A 21,682-nucleotide genomic window follows, 5' to 3' on the forward strand; every position below is an offset into this window, starting at 1 on the left:
AAGCATGCCTGTATGTGATGCAATGCCGTCTAAGGGCCCGAAGATCACGGGTACCCAGTATGGTTTTCCGGCCTTGACCCTTACGCACAGAGATTCTTCCAGATTCTCTAAATCTTTTGATGATATTATGCACTGTAGATGATGATATGTTCAAACTCTTTGCAATTTTACACTGTCGAACTCCTTTCTGATATTGCTCCACTATTTGTCGGTGCAGAATTAGGGGGATTGGTGATCCTCTTCCCATCTTTACTTCTGAGAGCCGCTGCCACTCCAAGATGCCCTTTTTATACCCAGTCATGTTAATGACCTATTGCCAATTGACCTAATGAGTTGCAATTTGGTCCTCCAGCTGTTCCTTTTTTGTACCTTTAACTTTTCCAGCCTCTTATTGCCCCTGTCCCAACTTTTTTGAGATGTGTTGCTGTCATGAAATTTCAAATGAGCCAATATTTGGCATGAAATTTCAAAATGTCTCACTTTCGACATTTGATATGTTGTCTATGTTCTATTTTGAATACAATATCAGTTTTTGAGATTTGTAAATTATTGCATTTCGTTTTTATTTACAATTTGTACTTTGTCCCAACTTTTTTGGAATCGGGGTTGTATATGATAAAACGAAACTTTTGTACAAAACATGTGGTGATAAATGGCTTTAATTTTCACCACCAACTTGTGTGTTTTTCCAAATGATTAATTTAGTACAGTGAAACCGAGATAATTTTAGATTAACACCCCGAGTGACCACAGGGAAGTGATTAAGCATGGTAAGTGACGAAACAAATCAATCAAAAGGAAGGTAAACTTCAATCCTCTGCACTTAGTTTTGGTTTTAATTTACATTACCTGGGGTAGAAACCTGGAGCAATTATTGGGCTGTTCACAAAACCATCAGCTCATGTTGCACTGTCTGTGTATTACTCATGACAAACAATGAAACAAAGAAGGCTTTGCCAGATTGCCTCCACTTACTAACAGGTGTAATGATTGATTCAGATACAAACTCCATGTGCTCACTTGGCAGATGTGTTTGAGTCCCTTTTTTGTGATAGAGAAATAATGGTGTGTTGCTTGTAAATATCAGTTTCTGAAACCCAACGCTATTCTTCCATTTAAACATTTAACCAACACAACTCATGACCAGTTTCTCAAAGTACCATCATAGAAGGGATTAGCTTTAGGTTTTGCTGGTGTTTTCTGGAGAATGTTGGTGTAGGTTGGACAGTGATGTTTGCTGGAGATGGGACTGTTGGTTGAAGAGAGCATCAGTGTTGGGCATGGTATGTTCATGTTGGCTGGAGAGTGTTGGTGTTGGTTGGAGAGCATCAGTGTTTAATGGAGTGTGTTGGTGTGTTTTTGGAGAATATTTTGGTGTTTGATGGAGAGTGTAAGTTTTGTTGGAAAAGTCTTGGGGTTTGATGAAAAGCAACAGTGCTGGTTGGAGTGTATCACTCTTTGTTAGAGGGAATTAGTGTTTGATGAAGAGCATTAGATTGAGAACATCAGCATTTGGAGAGTATTGGTGTTTGCTGGAGGTTTTTTTTATTGAAAAGTTTTGATGTTTCATGGATGATGTTTGCTGTTGGAGAACAGTTACTCTTTGATGGAGAGTACCGTTATTTGATGAATATTGTTTTTGCTGGAGGGCGTTGGTGTTTAATGGTGAACATTGGCATTTGATGGATGCTGTTGGTATAAATCACCAGAAGTCGCCTTACAGACAGGTCAGTTAATGTCAGGATTTGTGCATTTTATCTTGCTGCGGTCCTTTGATACTTAGGGTAGGACTGGGAAGTGTTAGACAGAGATGTCCAAAAGTGCCGACGATCGGCGGTTTTCTCCATCTACACAGATGGTCTGCGCCGGCTACTCAATCCCAGAGAAAAAATAAATAAATAAAAACTTGCCTTTCGATGTTCAAGTGATTTTTATATTGTCTCCCCTGCCCATAATTTGCTGCAAATCCAATTATTCCACCACAAAATTGTCTTTGACTCGGGTCTAGCATGACCAGAAGCGACGCCATATTTGTTGATCGAGTCTCACGCTCTGATTGGCTGAGCCAGACCACGTGACCACACCATAGCATATGTAGTTATGTTACAGAGCCAGGCAGCATACTACAGAGGGTAGCTGAGAAAGCCAAGTGCACATACATCTGGAACGAAATTTCATACATATTTTGCAAGTAGTTTACAGCGAAATGGGTAGTAATTTATTAGCTGAGAATGCACCAGAAGGCATGTAAATTTCTACATTTTCTGGGGGGGCATGCCCCTAGACCCCCCTAGCATTAGTGCGCCTTTGGTGCACCGCAGCGGCTTTGCTGCTGCAAATTCCAGAGCCACCTACTACTTTTTTTTTTTTTTTTAGCTGGCTACTTCAGATTTTCTGCAGAACCCTGGTTAGATCTTTATCACTTTCTCTTTTTCCTGCTGTTTAAACTAAGTGGCCCTCGAATCATCAGGGCTCATTTATTCACAGGAAACATTTCCGGCAAACAGATTGTTGTTGATGTTTTGCAGTGGCCTGGTCTTTTGGCTCAACTCTTTAAAAGGACATGTCTGTATACAGTGTGCTTGATTAAGATGACTTGAGACAAAATAAACTGTATTACATAACAGTGCATTCTGATTGTTAATGTCCTCTCTGAGGAATAAACACAAAGGCTGAAAGAAATGTCATGTTGAGGCTGCCTTGGTTGCTGTGGAAACTGTATGTTTCTCAGAGGAAATGTCATTTTGACAGAGAGGAAGTAGAGCAACTAGTTTTAGGTTCCTGACAACCAGTTGTGCTACATGTGTCATCTCAGCATACAGCCAATGGAGATTACGCCTGTGAGAGTTACATGAAACCACTTGTTTCGTACAGTTTTGTTTTGGCCATTGGGTTCTTCAGTACTGCAGATGGAGCTATTAAAATTTCATGATGATTTCCATGACTGCAGGAAGAAGATTGCTCACTGCAAAGTGTTGGCAGCATAAATTACGGCAACGCAGGAGTTATACATGCACATGAAGTACATAAACAAATGAGAGAACACTAGGAGGAGAAATAATTGCTTAGGAAAAGAGAAATAAGATGCAGGATACCATTTAAATGAACCAAAGGTTGAGGATGGCGAGTTTAGCATGCTAGTGAAGCACTTGATGCTTGGAATGACTAAGCTCAAACATGCCTTATTTGTAATGATCAATCACAGGCTTGTTTGCGTAACGTGTTCATCCACAGAGTCTGCCCAGCTTCCATATGTACGACATGGTGAGTAATGCCTCCTTACGATGTCCATGCTCTGTCATATTGTTCATGAAAGCCAGCCAAAGGTTGTTTCAGCATGAAGCATGCTAAGGCCTTATGACTTGAAGTTCTGGACTTTGGATTCACTTGAGGTGTTTCTACCAGCTGTGGTGTCTGTGCTAAGGTCAGTGCCTGAATTTGACAGTTGCCATATATACCCACTGCAAAAGGGTCACTAAAGTATTTACCAACTGAACTAGTAAAATCAGTTTTGCACTGACTAAAGGTTGCATAAACTATATTACATTCACTAATTGCCACTGTGGGGATGTGGCAAAAACAGCAAGGCAGACGGTAAAGCAAGCAGCAAAATGTACTCGATTAGGCCAGCCTTAATGAATTCTTTGTTGGTGGTAACTTGGTATGAAAAATTCCAGTGGGTAGGCAGCAAAAAAAAAAAATTTGCCCCTTCAAGATCACCTGGTATTTCCAGAGGAAATTTTTTGCCCGTTCAAGATCACCCGGCATTTGCGGAGAAAATTTTTTCAGACAGGCTATATAAAACCCCACACATTACATACATTACACGCCTTGTAACAGTGTAATCCATTTTACAGCAAATAATTTTATTTGGCATGCAAATAATCTGATAATGCTTTAGAAAAATTTTATATCTGACAGAACAAGTTCATAACTTTATGTTAATTATCAAAATGTCACTAACATATGACACACAACACAAAGTTCGATATCTAAATCAAACCCTCCATTTAATATAATGTCAGGAACTATAGAGCTGCACCAAACAACTTTAACAATCTTTCAAGCACTACATGGGGCCAGAAAAAAATCAATGTCTGACACAGAAATATATAACTTTATAAAGTATCAAATGTCACAAACTTATAACATTGTAATATCTGCAAAAAGTAAGGGCCTCTGCATGCTCTTGCGACAAGGCTTTCGCAGATAGCTTTTCGCAGACAGTTGTAATTTATCGTTGAGCGGGGAGTAATAGGCGTGCGCGATGTTATTCACCGCCACAACGCAAGGGGGCGCGAAGTCGCGAAATCGCTAGGAGTAGTTGGTGGGTGTGGTTAGTGGAGTGTTTATCCTCCGGTTACTTATAATGACTAGAACTGGAGTCGTATAGATGTACGTACTTCCTCACTTCCTCGATCAACCGCTCTTCGTGCTGCTCCACCTTCGCTCGTGTTTTTAAAAATGGCGGTCGTGAAAACAAAACAAACCGGGAAAGTAGGGAAGCGGAAGTGCGTGTACAGCGGATGTAGAGTGGACCAATCAGAGCCCTCTTGTCTGCGACGCTGTCTGCGAGGCTGTCTGCGGTGGTCACAATTTTTGGGAGGTGTGCGCAGAGCGTCTGCGAGAGGGGGGGGCTTCGCAGACGCCATCTGCGACGCCATCTGCGAGGACTGGGTTGTCAGCATAAATTGGCCTTAATACTGAAGCAGTTATTGTATTTAAGCTACAGATTAAAATGTGAAACTTAAGAAGTCAAGTCAATCTCAAGTTCATCAGCACCGGCAGCAGGCTTCGCGTTCCCCCTTGTACTATGTGTACGAACGAAAACATGTACGTGACTTAGATCAGCATCCTCGTCTATACAGATATCCGATATTTGATATTTGTCTACGTTTTCTGTGAACACACTTTTTGAAAGTTTTAGAACAATCAACGCGCACCATTTTATTGTGTACTGTAGTGTCATTATTTACTGCTATAGATATTAAAAACAACTTGCAGTCGGCATGGTCACTGGACGCCATTTTAGCAAACATGCTGAACAACCAATGAGACGACGGCTTTCTTTTCACCGTGTCAAATGGACCAATCGCTAGGCGCTACACGTATTGGTTTTGGCAACAGTCAGTACGGGTACGGTGTACAATAGGGGCCATTCGGCAGGCCTAAAAGTTTTGTTTTGTTTTTCTTTTACTACAAATGTTTACCCACAAATTTTTTTCCTTTTTTTTTTTAATGGCCAGCTGGCTTACCACCAACAAAGAATTTTTTAAGGCTGACCCTATTCTGAAAATATTTCAGACTGGTCAATTCTAAAGATGCAGAAGACTATGCTATTTTCTTTTGCTTTAATAAACTGTTGACTCTTTGATATCACTTTACATGAAGCGAAAAGGCATGAGTGAGACCGCACAAGATACTCAGAGAGTCAGGTCAGTGGTGCATGCAGTGGTGCAAGAGGCTGATCCAGACTCGCTACTGAGGCAGGAGCTGAACATGGTGGAAAAACCTCCCAGACGCTGCTGTAGACATCACTTCCTCCATCCATCATTAAGCTATAAGGAGCTTCAGCACTGTACTGCACACTCTTAGTTTCATTGTTGAAGTTTGGAATGTCATTTTTTTTTGCCTGTGTGTGGATGTTAATTGAAGCTTTGCCATGTTCTTGCTTCACAAATAAAACAACCTAAAATGGTGAAAAGCAGTTTTGTTTTAACTACGGAAAAGATGACTAGTCTACTACTTTTTTTTTTTTGAATAACTGGACAACTAGCAAAATTGAGTAGTCAACACCTAGCACAGATTGAGGCCCAATAATGACAGCACACTTAATTCAAATTTATTTGTCACATACACAATCATACAGAGGCGGCACGGTGGTGTAGTGGTTAGCACTGTCGCCTCACAGCAAGAAGGTTCTGGGTTTGAGCCCGGTGGCCAACGGGGGCCTTTCTGTGTGGCGTTTGCATGTTCTCCCGGTGTCTGCGTGGGTTTCCTCCGGGTGCTCCGGTTTCCCCCACAGTCCAAAGACATGCAGGTTAGGTTCATTGGTGGCTCTAAATTGACCGTAGGTGTGAATGTGAGCGTGAATGGTTGTTTGTCTCTGTGTCAGCCCTGTGATGATCTGGCGACTTGTCCAGGGTGTACCCCGCCTCTTGCCCATAGTCAGCTGGGATAGGATCCAGCTTGCCCGTGACCCTGCACAGGATAAGCGGTTACAGATAATGGATGGACAATCACACAGAGTACAGCATGCAGTCAAATGCTGATTGCAATGCTTATTGTAAGTCGTGAAGATAGTGGGGGGGAGTAGTGTAAAAAAAAAAAGGTAGAAAAATAGAATGTAATAAATACAATAAAAAATGATGATTGAATGCTTTGCAGAATATACACAATACAGAGAATATATTGCAGTAAAGAAAAAACAGTGAATATATATTGCACTGTAATGAATATATTGAAATACATATTGCACTGTAATGAAGTGAAGTTGCACGAAGAGGTACAATTGCAATAGAAATGCACTGTATATATTGCACTTTGGTTAGATGAAATTGCATGAAGAGGTGTAAGAGATGGGGGGAATGAGGGTGAAGTGGTGACGAGACCTAGTTGTTGTCCGTTTTTTTTTTTCCTTACTGTCCTGATTAAGAGCTCGAATGGCCTGACAGAAGAAGCTCCTTCTCATTCTCTCCGTGTTGGCCTTGAGGGAGCGAAAGCGCTTCCCTGACCTCAACGGAGTGACGAGTTTACTGTACATACCCTGGTAGTATAGAACTCATAGTTAGATTAACTACGCTCAGCAACAGCAATGATGAAGCGAGAATGTGTGTTTATAAGATGGAGCAGGAGTGTAAGCTGAAGAGGAATATGGGGACACATTGATGACAGCTGGTCTCTATAAATACCCCCAGCATGATAGGATGCATGTAGTTCCCTTCAGGATCAGCATTTAGCCCTCTCGCCCTATCTCACAGCAACAGCCGGCCATCTGAGCCAATCAGAGACATTTTCCCCTTACAAGTAGACCTTCTCTCAGACTTATGATTATTTCCTTCCTTAATTACAAGAATGATGTCATGTGATGCCTTAGTATTGTTTCGTGGTGTCCCATTTTCATTCCTGGGCTCTGCCCTCCACGTACAACACTAATTGTACAAGGGAAACTGGAGATCAGGGTAAACATGGACAGAGAATGCTTAATCGTTGTAAATAGTTATCATTCATGTCTCTGATTACAATAGCTCGATGTCTGCATGTGGTACTGGGCAGAACAGATAGACTATCACGGAGAGATAAGAACAAAGCTAGCATTACTTCTAGTGATACACACACACATGCTGTAATTTAACAAACAGTACAAACGTAAAACTTCCACCCGGAAAAGTGTCCATGACTTTTCTATCCTTAACATGCCAATATACTATTTCTAAGGTTTGACGTTATAAACAGACCTTACTCTCATTGCCTGTTAACAACTGTCATGAATCAAATTGAACTGTTGCTAACTTCTTCAAAGACAACTGTAAAAAAATATATATTTTTTTAATTCAATGACTCTCTCTCGCTACTAGAACCTCATTGCTATGAGAACCTCGTTGTCTTTCCATATTCGAAAGCTATCAAATGAACATCATTCTAAAAATTGTGTAGACAAAGATGCACAAATAACAAAACAGTTAGCATCCTAAATGATTCTGAAACATGCTAAGCTTTTAGTTTGTACAATTTCATGGCTCGTCAGACTGTATCAGATCCCTGTACAGTCTCACCAAATTCTATATCATAACACATGTCCTCCTTGTCAGATTATGTAATGAAGATCCTCTAATCCATTATCTGTACTGCTTATCCATCAGGGTGGAGAGGAAGCTGGAGTCAGTCCCAGCTGACTTTGGGCGAGAGGTGGGGTAAACCCTGGGCAGGTCGCCAATCTCTCGCAGGGCTAACACAGACACGAACAACCGTTCACACTCACATTCACATCTATGAGCAATTTAGAGTAGTGAGTTGACCCTCCACATGTGGGAGGAAACTGGAGCACCCAGAGGAAACCCACACAGGCATGAGCAGAACATGCAAACTCCACACAGAAAGGCCCCAGTTGGCTGCGATGTTCGAACCCAGAACCTTCTGGCTGTGAGGCGACAGTGCTAACCACTGCAAAGACATTGTGTGTTTATGAGATTTTTCTTTCTATTAGCATATCTTGTTTTACCACTTAGTCATCGCCAGTCAACAACCACTAACGTCATCCTATACCATCGTCCTACTGGTGGAGTTTACATGAGCGTCATGGCAACACTCCTACTAAAATTTGGATCACAACATTTCTCAGAAAGACACAACTTTCAATTCATCAAAGAATTATTTCACACAGACTACCATCTCTGGAGTTTAGCTTCACTTGAAGATTCGTTTTGTTGAATTTTGATTCTCTTTTGATAAACATTAGGGCATCTCGAAGATTATTAATTTGGCCCAGACAAAGATTTCTTACAGACTCAAATTGAATATTTTTGGCAGTAAAACAAAAATTACCAAATTACAATCAGAACCTCTGATTTCAAGACTAAATATCTGCTCTAAATATCTTACTCCTTTGCATGTTTTCTTGTTTGGCCAGCAGGCAAAAAAAGTGTCACGAAGTGTGTTATGCATTCTCCGCAGTTTTTAGCACTTGACGTACGTGACATGAGACAAGTTTGCTACCTTCCTGGTTTTTTCCCCCTCCCAGAACTTACTGACCCTTCAATTCCAAGGTCCTTTCTGTAATGTGCCGTTAGTAAGTAGTGTCTGTTTACATGAACCTGAGAGCACTTTCACGCCTATTAGTCCTGTTAGAGAGTACAAATCAGAATGAAATTGATTCTTTTAGTTCGTTTGCTACTTGATGACGACTCTTAAAGGAACCAAAAAGCAAAAAAAAAAATTGTCTGAGGTGCATGTTGGGCTGAAAATATTCTCATTATAATTTATGGTCAGAAATATGGAAACAGCAAAGGTACAAACCCTTACCAAGTGTGAATAGAAAAAAAATCACAGAGTACACAGATACCCTGTTTACGCTTGGTTTCAAAATGCGTTATGGGTGATAAGGTCACAAGTGGGCAGCACTATGTACAAGTGTACATGACCACCAAGATGCCACCAAGACCACCAAGACTCGTTCACTCAAACCATTTGCCAAAGTGGTCTGGGATGCATTTGACCACCTTTTGTAATGGAAATGTTAATGCATGCTGATGCATCCCTGACAAGGACATAACAAGAAAATTGACGTCGGCAGTAATGAAATCTGAACCCAGGTAGTCAGCTGGACACCTTGGAGATGCATGATAAACACAGGTGTAAATGGCGATGTCTCTTGGCTGTCCACTTGTGAGCCGATCGCCCAAGACGCTTTTAAAACCGAGTGTAAACAGGGCCGGAGCCACTGCTAAATAAATAATTAGATAGTTATATAAATAACGATTTTAAAACATTTTGTGTGTCACATACAGCATTTATTTTCTCTTTTTGTTCTGCATGGCGTTTCCACAGCACTACAGCTCTGTCCTATAACTCAGTTTAGCTACTCACATCTAAAGAAAAAACACTGCGACCCAAAACACACAGCATGTTTGATTCAGGGCGGCACGGTGGTGTAGTGGTTAGTGCTGTTGCCTCACAGCAAGAAGGTCCGGGTTCGAGCCCCGTGGCCGGCGAGGGCCTTTCTGTGCGGAGTTTGCATGTTCTCCCCATGTCTGCGTGGGTTTCCTCCGGGTGCTCCGGTTTCCCCCACAGTCCAAAGACATGCAGGTTAGGTTAACTGGTGATTCTAAGAGGCTGTTCACACGGCAACGGATTCAGGTGAATCTGATAAAATTGTTTATCGTTTCGGCCTGGCGTCCACACGGCACCGGCGTTTTGGGTGCCCCAAAACGAGAACGGGTTCCAGAGCGGAAAAATCTGGCAACGGCGCCATTGTGAAGTCGTTTGGATGAGTAGAACGGATTTGTTTACAATGACGTCACAACCACATGACTAGAACAAGCAGCACTCTCGCTGTTTTGTATGAACCACTGCATTGCATTCACTTTTGTATACAGCTTTTCTTTTAAATAAACAAGTAACTGAACCATTTCTTGAATTTCTTTTTTTTATTGGATAAGACTGCTTTTCAAAATGTTCACACACAATATAAAAAGTTATATAAATTATATAAAAATGCTTTTCAAAATGTTCACACACAATAAGAAAATTAAGTTATATAAAACTATGCACACTAATAAAACTAATTTGTACACACAGAAGGCACGATTTCCTCGTGTAGTCGCAGCCATCTTCTTCTTGTTGTTGTGTGCTTGTTCCTGTGAGTGCTTCACGCCGGGTAGAAGAAGGGGTTTATGCGCATGCGTCCTACTTCTTCTATTGTTCTGGTGTCTCCGATGGGACCGTCTTACAGCGCACGTAGAGGTGTGGCATGTGTATTGCATCGTTTTCAGCAAGCGTTGCGTTGCCATATGTACCTGATATTTTACTGATCCGTTGCCCATGTGGACGCAGTATTTTTTTTAATAAAATCTCGTTGCCGTTGTCATGTGGATGTAGCCTAAATTGACTGTAGGTGTGAGTGTGAATGGTTGTCTGTGTCTATGTGTCAGCCCTGTGATGACCTGGTGACTTGTCCAGGGTGTACCCCGCCTTTCGCCCGTAGTCAGCTGGGATAGGCTCCAGCTTGCCTGCGACCCTGTAGAACAGGATAAAGTGGCTAGAGATAATGAGAATGAGATGAGGTGTTTGATTCACTTCCTGCAGGAGTTCAGAAACTCTGACATATACCGAGACCGACTTGCTGAGATGCTCTCGAGCCCGAGTGTAATCACTGTGTTCTCACCTGCCTAAAGAACCCTGCAGACGGAGAGAACACACCAGGGTTCCAGACTAATCACTGTGTATGTGAAAGTGCCCTAAAATGCCTGTTGCATTTGATTTGGACAGTGTCACAGTCTGGGTACAGAAAGCATGCAGATTATGTCCTTTGACTCTTAGCTTTCAAAACTAGTACTTAAAGAGTAAAACCGGTGAAGGGTAACTGCCATTCCACATCCTTGGCACAGATTTTGGAAATGTAAGTACATTTTGAAAACCATGTTTTGTAGTTTTGTCACTAGGTAATGCAGATGGAGTCAGAGAGTAACAGTGAGCTGTAATTCTGCTGTCAAGTTTCTTTAGATCAGCAGCACCAACAGAACAGCACATAATAATACACAGGCCCCCTGAAAATAATGAGAAATATTTAAATTGATGAGTAACTCATGAACATGATTCATGTGTACGTCCAGATACATTTAAAAAGAAAATGAGTCAAAGAAGGGGGCGGTACGGTGGTGTAGTGGTTAGCACTGTCGCCTCACAGCAAGAAGGTCCGGGTTCGAGCCCAGCGGCCGGCAAGGGCCTTTCTGTGTGGCGTTTGCATGTTCTCCCCGTCTCTGCGTGGGTTTCCTCCGGGTGCTCTGGTTTCCCCCACAGTCCAAAGACATGCAGGTTAGGCTAACTGGTGGCTCTAAATTGACCGTAGGTGTGAATGTGAGTGTGAATGGTTGTCTGTGTCTATGTGTCAGCCCTGTGATGACCTGGCAACTTGTCCAGGGTGTACCCCGCCTTTCGCCCGTAGTCAGCTGGGATAGGCTCCAGCTTGCCTGGGACCCTGTAGAACAGGATAAAGCGGCTAGAGATAATGGATGGATGAGTCAAAGAAGCCAAGCTATGGTTAGTAGGTTAATTAAACCTACCTAAGCTTACCTTCTGGTCTCTGAATCTAATATGACAGCTTAGCTCTGAAATTTGTTTCACACTCTTTAATGCTCAGCTGCTTCATGCTCTGATCTGATGAAGCCTTGTGTACTTATTATTTATTCATGAGTCTATACTGTCCATCCTGGCAAAAAAAAATCACTGTTATTCTTAAAACTGTATCTTTAACAATATGCTTTAAACATTATATTCGAGTGTTCTGCTTTTTTTCTTGAATACTAAATTTTTTTGTACATTGTTAGAAAGATATATTTTTTTTTTAAATATTTAGACTGATTAGATAGTTATAACCTGTAATTTATCTTCCAAAATTATTAACTAGCTATTACTTAGTTGCTATTTTCAAAATTGTTATAAAGGTCTGTTCTCAAGATCCCAAGTCTCTGATTGGTGACATATCTGTAGGTTTGAACCACTGAGCTCTATATCAAATCTGGAGAGCTCATAGCCCATTCTCCGCTGTAGAGATGAGTGAAGCCATCTGGCCGCCATCTTCCCACTCAACTTGCCTCAAGAAAAGTATCTCCTGACTTTTTTCCTTTCATTAACTCCTTTTATTTTCTCAATTTCACCCCCATTCCTTACATATCTTTATAGCGCTCTCCTTCACTGTAATTGCTTTTTTTCCTTTTCCAGTCCAGTCTCTGAGCTTTTTTTTTTTTTGAATGGCTCTATGAATGCCATTTTCACTTCATTTTGACAGTCATGCCTTAACAGTATTTATTGGTCATATTGTTCACAAGCTACATGAATATTGTGACAGTGAATTATGTGACCAAGAAATACTGTTAAGACATGACTGTGAGAATGAAGTGAAAATGACAAATAACATGAGAAAATAATCCTGTTTCAACGACTGTCCTACATAGAAAGGAATTATTGTCCAGCCTTTGTGTTGGTATAATAATAATAGATAGATAGATAGATAGATAGATAGATAGATAGATAGATAGATAGATAGATAGATAGATAGATAGAAAGGAAGAAGAACTATATGAAAGAGAAAGATACACTGTATAAGAGAAAAACTGAAATATCTCATCTCATTATCTCTAGCCGCTTTATCCTTCTACAGGGTCGCAGGCAAGCTGGAGCCTATCCCAGCTGACTACGGGCGAAAGGCGGGGTACACCCTGGACAAGTCGCCAGGTCATCACAGGGCTGACACATAGACACAGACAACCATTCACACTCACATTCACACCTACGGTCAATTTAGAGTCACCAGTCAACCTAACCTGCATGTCTTTGGACCGTGGGGGAAACCGGAGCACCCGGAGGAAACCCACGCAGACACGGGGAGAACATGCAAACTCCACACAGAAAGGCCCTCACCAGCCACGGGGCTCGAACCCAGGACCTTCTTGCTGTGAGGTGACAGCGCTAACCACTACACCACCGTGCCGCCCAAAAACTGAAATATTCTCTGTAAAAATAATTATAGTAGTAAAAAAGCCATTCAAAAACAATGATCAGAGACTGGACTGATAAAGGGAAAAAAACAATAACAGTGAAGGGGAGCGCTATAAATATATGTAAGGAATGTAGGTAAAGTTGAGAAAATAAGAGGAGGTAATGAAAGGGGGAAAAAAGTCAGGAGATACTTTTCTTGGGGCAAATTTGATCAGATACAATGGTTTAACACAAGCCAAATACATGCAATGTGAGTGGTAAGATGGTGGCCAGATGGCTTCAGTCTGATGAGCCTATGAGCTCTCCAGATTTTATATAGAGCTCAGTGGTTTGAACACATTTTCTTCTGGAAGTGTATTAAATGGTCAATGGATTGTACTTAATATTATAATTTTTTTTTTTTTAAACCTGCCATCTAGCACGAAATGCTAAGAATCTGCAATGTTGTCTGTTGTAGCCGTTTGCCCAGTGGTGTCGGCTCCATCCCAAAGATGTGGGGAAGATGCCAGAAAGTGCTTGGAAGCTGATCTTCTACACGATGTCGTGGTCCTACAGCACCTACCTGCTCTTCTTTTGCAACTATGGCTTCTTTCATAACCCACCCTCTGTCTTTTACAGTAAGCTGATTCATTTTTTTATAACCGCTGCTATGACCAAAACCACAGGTTTACATATAAAGGATGCACTCACTGCAGTACATTATCATTTCTATAGTAACAGCTTGTTCACAGGAACCTGTATGGTAGATGTGTTACATAAACAGATCGTATCTGAAGATGGGTTTCCAGTGCAGTTTTGTGCAAAATAGAAGCGATTTTTTAATTTTTATTTTTTAGTTTTTTTAAACCAACAAAATACAATTGCAAATGGTCTGTGTTTCCATTGAGTGATGTACGGTAATGTGATTAAAGCTAGGGTTTCATATCTTGCGATAATCATGACAATTACAGTTAGGTCCATAAATATTTGGACAGAGACAACATTTTTCTAATTTCGGTTCTGTACATTACCACAATGAATTTTGAACAAAACAATTCAGATGCAGTTGAAGTTCAGACTTTCAGCTTTAATTCAGTGGGTTGAACAAAATGATTGCATAAAAATGTGAGGAACTAAAGCATTTTTTTTAAACACAATCCCTTCATTTCAGGGGCTCAAAAGTAATTGGACAAATTAAATAATAGTAAATAAAATGTTAATTTCTAATACTTGGTTGAAAACCCTTTGTTGGCAATGACTGCCTGAAGTCTTGAACTCATGGACATCACCAGACGCTGTGTTTCCTCCTTTTTAATGCTCTGCCAGGCCTTTACTGCAGCGGTTTTCAGTTGCTGTTTGTTTGTGGGCCTTTCTGTCTGAAGTTTAGTCTTTAAAGGTCCCATGGCATGAAATTTTCACTTTCTGAGGTTTTTTAACATTAAAATGAGTTCCTCTGACCTTCTTAAGTCACCCCAGTGGCTAGAAATTTCATAATGTGTAAACCAAACTATGCCCAACATTTGAGAATGGCGCGTCAAAACGGCGCGTTGATAAACTCTTCCCTTTACTACGTCAGCAAGGGAGATGATCCCCACGCCCCCCCTCTGGATTCCCACCCACTGTATGGATTGCCCCGCCCAGTTGTGGTGAGGAGACCATAGAGGACACAACATGGCATCACCTAAGCGAGCGAAACATGGAAATTGCGCTGTACATGGATGTGACAACACAGAAAAGAGTCTGTTTTTACTGCCGACGGGAGAGCCCCTGAAGACGCAGTGGCTTAATTTTATTTACTTCAATAATACGCCATCGAGTCTACCTAAGACGATATATGTTTGTCGGAAGCATTTTCCTGAGGAATGTTTCCACAAGTTGGGACAGTACAGGGTAGGTTTTGCACATCAACTGTCACTGAAGCCTAGGTCTGTACCAAGCATCCCTGCCGCATCAGCAACAAACACCGAACAAGTAAGTGTATAACTGGTCGTTTTGCCGTGTTTTAAAATCGGTGCGTTAGCCTAGCAATGGCTACATTAGCTGTGCAGCTAACCACTTCCTGCAGTTAGCCAGGTAATCTGCGCTACAAAACTAAAGAGCATGCAGCATGCTCTGTTAAACTGAGTTTAATCTGGAAATTGACTGTAACTTATGAGCTTATGTTTGACTATTGCTCCGCAATGCATGTCTTCTGCTGGATAAGCGCTATGTTGCTGTAGTTGCTGCTTCTATCCTCTTTGGTTATGGAGTGCGTGTTCAAGCCTAGGGTATTATACGTTCGTAAACTACCACTCCGAACACTCTCACTCTCTGTTCTCTGTGTCACGTTGAGCTTACGAAAGGAGTCCGAGGGAGAATGGGGTTTTGTCTTAGCAGCGTGGCTACAGGTGCTGATAGCAGCGAGTATGTGTGTGCGCGCGCAGCTTGGTCAAGCCCCTCCCCCTCCCCCATGACCCGCCCCCACCCTCTACCCTTCCCCGCCTCCTGCTTCTCATTAGCAAAACGACGCACTGGGAAAAGCGCTGAAATGGGGCTTTCTCCCAGGAGGCTATATTTACGTGCCGAGGGTTCATTTTGAGAAAGGCTGCGGATATAACATCCAGAAGCCTCCACGAGCCCATTTAAAGCATCAACAAACCACCATGCCATGGGACCTTTAACAAGTCAAATGCATGCTCAATTGGGTTGAGATCAGGTGACTGACTTGGCCATTCAAGAATATTCCACTTCTTTGCTTTAATAAACTCCTGGGTTGCTTTGGCTTTATGTTTTGGGTCATTGTCCATCTGTATTATGAAACGCCGACCAATCAGTTTGGCTGCATTTGAGCACACAGTATGTCCCTGAATACCTCAGAATTCATCCGGCTGCTTCTGTCCTGTGTCACATCATCAATAAACACTAGTGACCCAGTGCCACTGGCAGCCATGCATGCCCAAGCCATCACACTGCCTCCGCCGTGTTTTACAGATGATGTGGTATGCTTTGGATCATGAGCTGTACCACGCCTTCACCATACTTTTTTCTTTCCATCATTCTGGTAGAGGTTGATCTTGGTTTCATCTGTCCAAAGAATGTTCTTCCAGAACTGTGCTGGCTTTTTTAGATGTTTTTTTTTTAGCAAAGTCCAATCTAGCCTTTTTATTCTTGAGGCTTATGAGTGGCTTGCACCGTGCAGTGAACCCTCTGTATTTACTTTCATGCAGTCTTCTCTTTATGGTAGATTTGGATATTGATACGCCTACCTCCTGGAGAGTGTTGTTCACTTGGTTGGCTGTTGTGAAGGGGTTTCTCTTCACCATGGAAATTATTCTGCAATCATCCACCACTGTCGTCTTCTGTGGGCATCCAGGTCTTTTTACATTGATGAGTTCACCAGTGCTTTCTTTCTTTCTCAGGATGTACCAAACTGTAGTTTTTGCCACTCCTAATATTGTAGCAATTTCTCGGATGGGTTTTTTCTGTTTTCGCAGCTTAAGGATGGCTTGTTTCACCTGCATGGAGAGCTCCTTTGACCGCATGTTTTCTTCACAGCAAAATCTTCCAAATGCAAGCACCACACCTCAAATCAACTCCAGGCCTTTAATCTGCTTAATTGAGAATGACATAACGAAGGAATTGCCCACACCTGCCCATGAAATAGCCTTTGAGTCAATTGTCCAATTACTTTTGGTCCCTTTAAAAACAGGGTGGCACATGTTAAGCAGCTGAAACTCCTAAACCCTTCATCCAGTTTTAATGTGGATACCCTCAAATGAAAGCTGAAAGTCTGGACTTTATGTCCATGTCCATTATATAACTATAACCTTGAATATGTTTCAGTAAACAGGTAAAAAAAGAAAATTTGTGTCAGTGTCCAAATATATACGGACCTAACTGTATATATGCCAACAGATTTCCAAGACCTGATAATCTTGGAAGACTTGATTACCATGGGTGATTTTGATTGCATCCACTTCAATAGCCGTGACTTAAATGCAGAAAATGTGTTTCCATTTCAGTTTTGGAAAATATTGCTTTGTTGAATTGTCTGAAAAACCACCTCATATGAGTGCGTAAATTTTTTGTGACATTTGAGAATTTTTTTGAAATTCATGCCTTTCCATTCTCCATTTTTTTAATCCACAATTTTAAACTGTCCATTAAGCAGGTTAATGGAAACTCGCCTTGTTACTCTGCCTTATCACACCACCCAGTTATTATTATTTTCCTAGAAGAGCATCACACAGACTGTATTATGCCTTACATGTACAGTATAGCTTTTATGTACGGTACATATAGACTCATCCACACAACATCTGCCCTGGTAGATTAAAGCTGTACTGCCTTTCAGATTTTTCAAGTGTAGGTCATAAAAAGAATTTTCCCTGACACCCAATTATTTTTGTTTAGTGGACCAAAAGGTACTGAATTCGAAGCACAGACTTCCAATTTTATTAGGTTTGTAAAAATTTTTTAAATAGAACAGTTAATGAATTTAAGGCGATGTGGCCCTAAATTCTCTGCTATTATTTCCTGCTTCACCATGACCCAATTCAAGATACTATGTCATGCATCACATGGTGGGCTTTCTCCGTTTGCGCAAGGCATTGTGGGATACAAATTTGAAACAGGAGAGAAAAATGGAGAATGCGACTAAAACATGAAAGACCGACTACAGTAACAGAAAGCGAGAAGAAAAGACGTTATGTTGTGAAGGAAAGGAAACTCAGGACCAAACTAATAAATATCGGCGGTCAGTGAGCACCTCGGTGTGATCAGCTGTTCGTTTAGCGACAGAATGATGTAACTGTCAGTGCACGGTCAAGGTAAACCCGTAGATGGCAGTAATGCAACACTGGATGCCAGCTGCCGTAAAATCCAAAAGAAGAAGGAAAAGAAAAAGAACGTGGTAAACCTGTGCATGTGCACACCGGACTTCCTCTGCCTGCTTGACTGCACGAAGTGAGCGATTTCATGCACATTATTTGCTCGGGAATCCCCGCAAATTAAATAACTTCCCAGCCACGGAACTTTTTTTTGAGATATTACAGAAATAAACATACATCACAATGACCAAATTTCAGAGGGAACTAAATTTCACCGATTTTATGAAATCGAAAGTCCGTCTAGCTTTAAGTGATTATCCTAGAAAAAACAACAACCACAGAGTTCCAGTCACTCTGCAGCAATCAGAGTTTACGGTTAAGTGTGTGAGCATTTATGTGAACGTTGCATATTGTGGTGGGAAAAATTGATTTAGTGTTGATGTTGAAAGCACTCTGCTCCTGCTGTCGACTCGAGACCTGGAGGAGGATCTGATCGATAAACATTAGCAGACATAAGCAATGTGTATAATTTAACTAACAGCTTTTTAGACATTCTCTGTGGTCATTCTCATGTGAAGCACTCACGTTGTCTTCATATAACATTACACAGTCATTAATGATGATAATCTGTGGAGAATTGTCTTTGAAGGCTCCAGTGATTTGACAGCCGATTCTCCAGCTTTAGTCTCTTTGTCGCTGTAGCGCTGAGTGGTTGTGAGTAAAGTGAAACTGTGGATGCCAAAGAAATGTAAAGTTTTAATCGAAAACTAAAATGAAAAGTGTTTATTATCAACTTTTCTTTCTTAACAAAACAAATGATAAATATATTACAGGCATTTAACAGACGCTCTTATCCAGAGCGACATACAACATACCCAGAGCAGCCTGGGGTACAGCTGGGGGTTCGGTGCTTTGTTCAAGGGCACTTCAGCCATTCTTGCTGGTTTAGGGAATTGAACCAGCAACCTTTTGGTCCCAAAGCTGCTTCTCTAACCATTAGGCCATGGCTTAAAAATCCACAAGCTATAACTGAATTCAAAGATGTATAAAAATATGAAAATGCATTTCTCAATTGGATGTTTTTCAATTGGACAGGGTGACTGAAGAAGAAGAAAAAAACTTTATTTGTCACATGTACACTTCAAGTACAGTGAACTTCATCCTCTGCATTTAACCCATCTGAAGCAGTGAATACACACACACACACACACACACACACACACACACACACACACACACACACACAGAGCAGTGGGCAGCCACATCAGAGCACCCGGGGAGCAGTCAGGGGTTCGGTATCTTGCTCAAGGGCACTTCAGCCCAAGGCCGCCCCACGTTAACCTAACTGCATGTCTTTGGGGGAAACCGGAGCACCCGGAGGAAACCCACGCAGACACAGGGAGAACCCAGAACCTTCTTGTTGTGAGGCGACCGTGCCTAACCAGGGCTTTACATTAACTTTTTTGCTCACTGGCCACTGTGGCTAGTGGTTTTCCCGAGTCACTAGCCATTCAGCCTTTTCACTAGCCACAATTTTGTTGCCAGGAAATTGCATTTTTTTCTTCACCATGATACGTTAAAGTTTGGAAGATCTAGATTTAATTATGAATGGCAGCATATAATGTATCTCTACAGTAGCACTCAAGTATTCAGTGCTGTTAAGGTAGCTCCCTGTATGAAAACATGCAACCAATTCAGACAAAAACATAAACAGATTATTCTGTTTATTGAACTCAAATTCAAGCCCCTTACAATATGAAATATCGTATAATATGAAAAATAACATTCAGTACAACTGAACTGATTCTAATATTAAAAGTCCAATTCAAAACATTTATCATTGAAAAACATTTGATGTTTTGATATGCAAGTATTATGTGTATTATCAAGTATTATTATGTATATTATGTATTATCTATTAATAGTGTGGGTGTGGGTGTGAGAACATGTGTAGAGAGAGACATTAAATGTCCTCATTACATTCATCATCAGATGAGTCTGAATGGTCCATGAAAAATGGTCTTCGTAACCCTGAGGCTTCCAGCAGGCCATAAGTTGATAGCTGGGGTGAGATCAACTTCTTTCCAATCACGTGAATGTTTCTAAACAGCAACTCCATCCTCTCCAGCTCAGCCGACTTCATGACAGCCAGGGACTGAAAGCAATGCTGTCCTGGAGTGAACCAGCCGTCTCCGCCTGTTTTGATGTTATAGTACCGATGTGTGCATTTGACTTTTCGTGGTCCTTTATAGTTTCGAGTTTAAAATTGCTGGTGCCTGTCTTTGCCAGACTTTCTACAGTCTTCGCAGTACATGATATTTTCGGTTTTGCTATGAACTAGCCAATCTCACCCGAACTTCCATTTGTCATTGAACTGTCTTATCTTCCTATTAGCATCTTGTTCATCTCCATGGCCGTAGCCAGCTCTGAGGCCCTCGCAGTCCGGACCTCGGTCATTTTTAAGAGCAGAAAATACATGTGTATGCTAAATATACAACTGGATAAAAAAAAATAAAGAATAACATTAAAACGTCTCCGTAAAAAGTGCATTGTTAATTATGTTAAACGTTGATTCTGTCTTCTGTGAGTGTTTGGTGCGGCTCTGAGACCAAGAACACAAAAGTGAATGAGCACGCGACTCAGCGGAGGAAAGCAGTGCAGCAGACATGGGGTTTTCATGGGAACCATCAGCGCACTTTCATCAAGCTGTTCAATTTACATTTTCGAAGCAGCGCAGTTGTAGCCAGACGTGCAGCTTGTGAACAGGCAAGGCAGGCAACTGCTTGGGGCCCCCTGGCCCAGGGGCCCCCCAAGAGTCAGGGCCCGAGGGCTTATTTATTTTGTTTTTTATTGTTTTTTATTGTTCTTTACCATTTGTATTTTCACATTTGGAATTTAAAAAACTTTGGTTTCATACATTTTTCGTTGGTGTCAGATTATTTATAACATATTGGTGATGAACACTGGTCAGAAGGGCCCCCTGGAAATTTTTGCTTGGGGCCACAACAGACTCTAGAATCGCCTCTGGTTGTAGCCTGCCTTGTTTGTGATTTTAAAAATAAATCATTCGATAAGCCAAAGCAATAGAGTGGAAAGTTTCAACTTATGTTTGCCTTGGATAACTTTGCCTTTACAATGGTGGTGTATACTGATTTTTTTTTTTTTTTCCCCAGAATGTTTTTGTGTAGGTGTAACGGATGCCAGATTGTTAATGTATCTCAGTTCCATAGGCTACATGGTTAGGGGATCTTTTGTCCTCATTGCTTGGGCCAGATCAAACCATTAAACAAGCTTAAATTATTCTTACTCTTGCCACATACATGATTTTTTTTCAAAACTGATGATATTCAGTTCAGACACCTTTAAGAGTAATTTCAGGAATAGATCTCTTGTATGATGTGTAATTCACCCCGCTCATTTAAATATGGCGAACATTTTTCGGTGCGCGCTTTGCGCATCACAGACCTCTGTGATTTTAAAATGCTGCTCCGGCCCTGCTCATCTCTGCCCCTTTTTTCCTGAGCAGCAGGGTTTGAAACTCCAGCTATATGCCGCCACATAGTGCGCTTGTCAGTCGTCAGCAACTTTGTTGCTTCGTTCATTAACCACAGGTTACCGTATCACTGATTTTATCTGAGACGTTAACGAACATTCTCAACAATTCTAACGTGTTGTCAGAA

General features: G+C 41.3%; 1 protein-coding gene across 3 annotated transcripts in view; it reads left to right on the forward strand.

Annotated features, from left to right (window-relative positions):
- Positions 1–21,682, forward strand: part of cers1 (ceramide synthase 1) — a 52,584-nt gene that overhangs the window by 11,193 nt on the left and 19,709 nt on the right. For 2 of the 3 annotated variants that reach the window (XM_060941181.1, XM_060941182.1), the window contains one exon: positions 13,673–13,832. In XM_060941181.1, the coding sequence (XP_060797164.1) occupies positions 13,673–13,832 (160 nt within the window). Of the gene's footprint in view, positions 1–3,244; positions 3,265–13,672; positions 13,833–21,682 lie in introns of those variants that run through there. The other variant, XM_060941183.1, reaches the window with a different exon arrangement.

Source organism: Neoarius graeffei, chromosome 15 (assembly GCF_027579695.1).
Source record: "Neoarius graeffei isolate fNeoGra1 chromosome 15, fNeoGra1.pri, whole genome shotgun sequence".
NCBI lineage: Eukaryota > Metazoa > Chordata > Actinopteri > Siluriformes > Ariidae > Neoarius > Neoarius graeffei.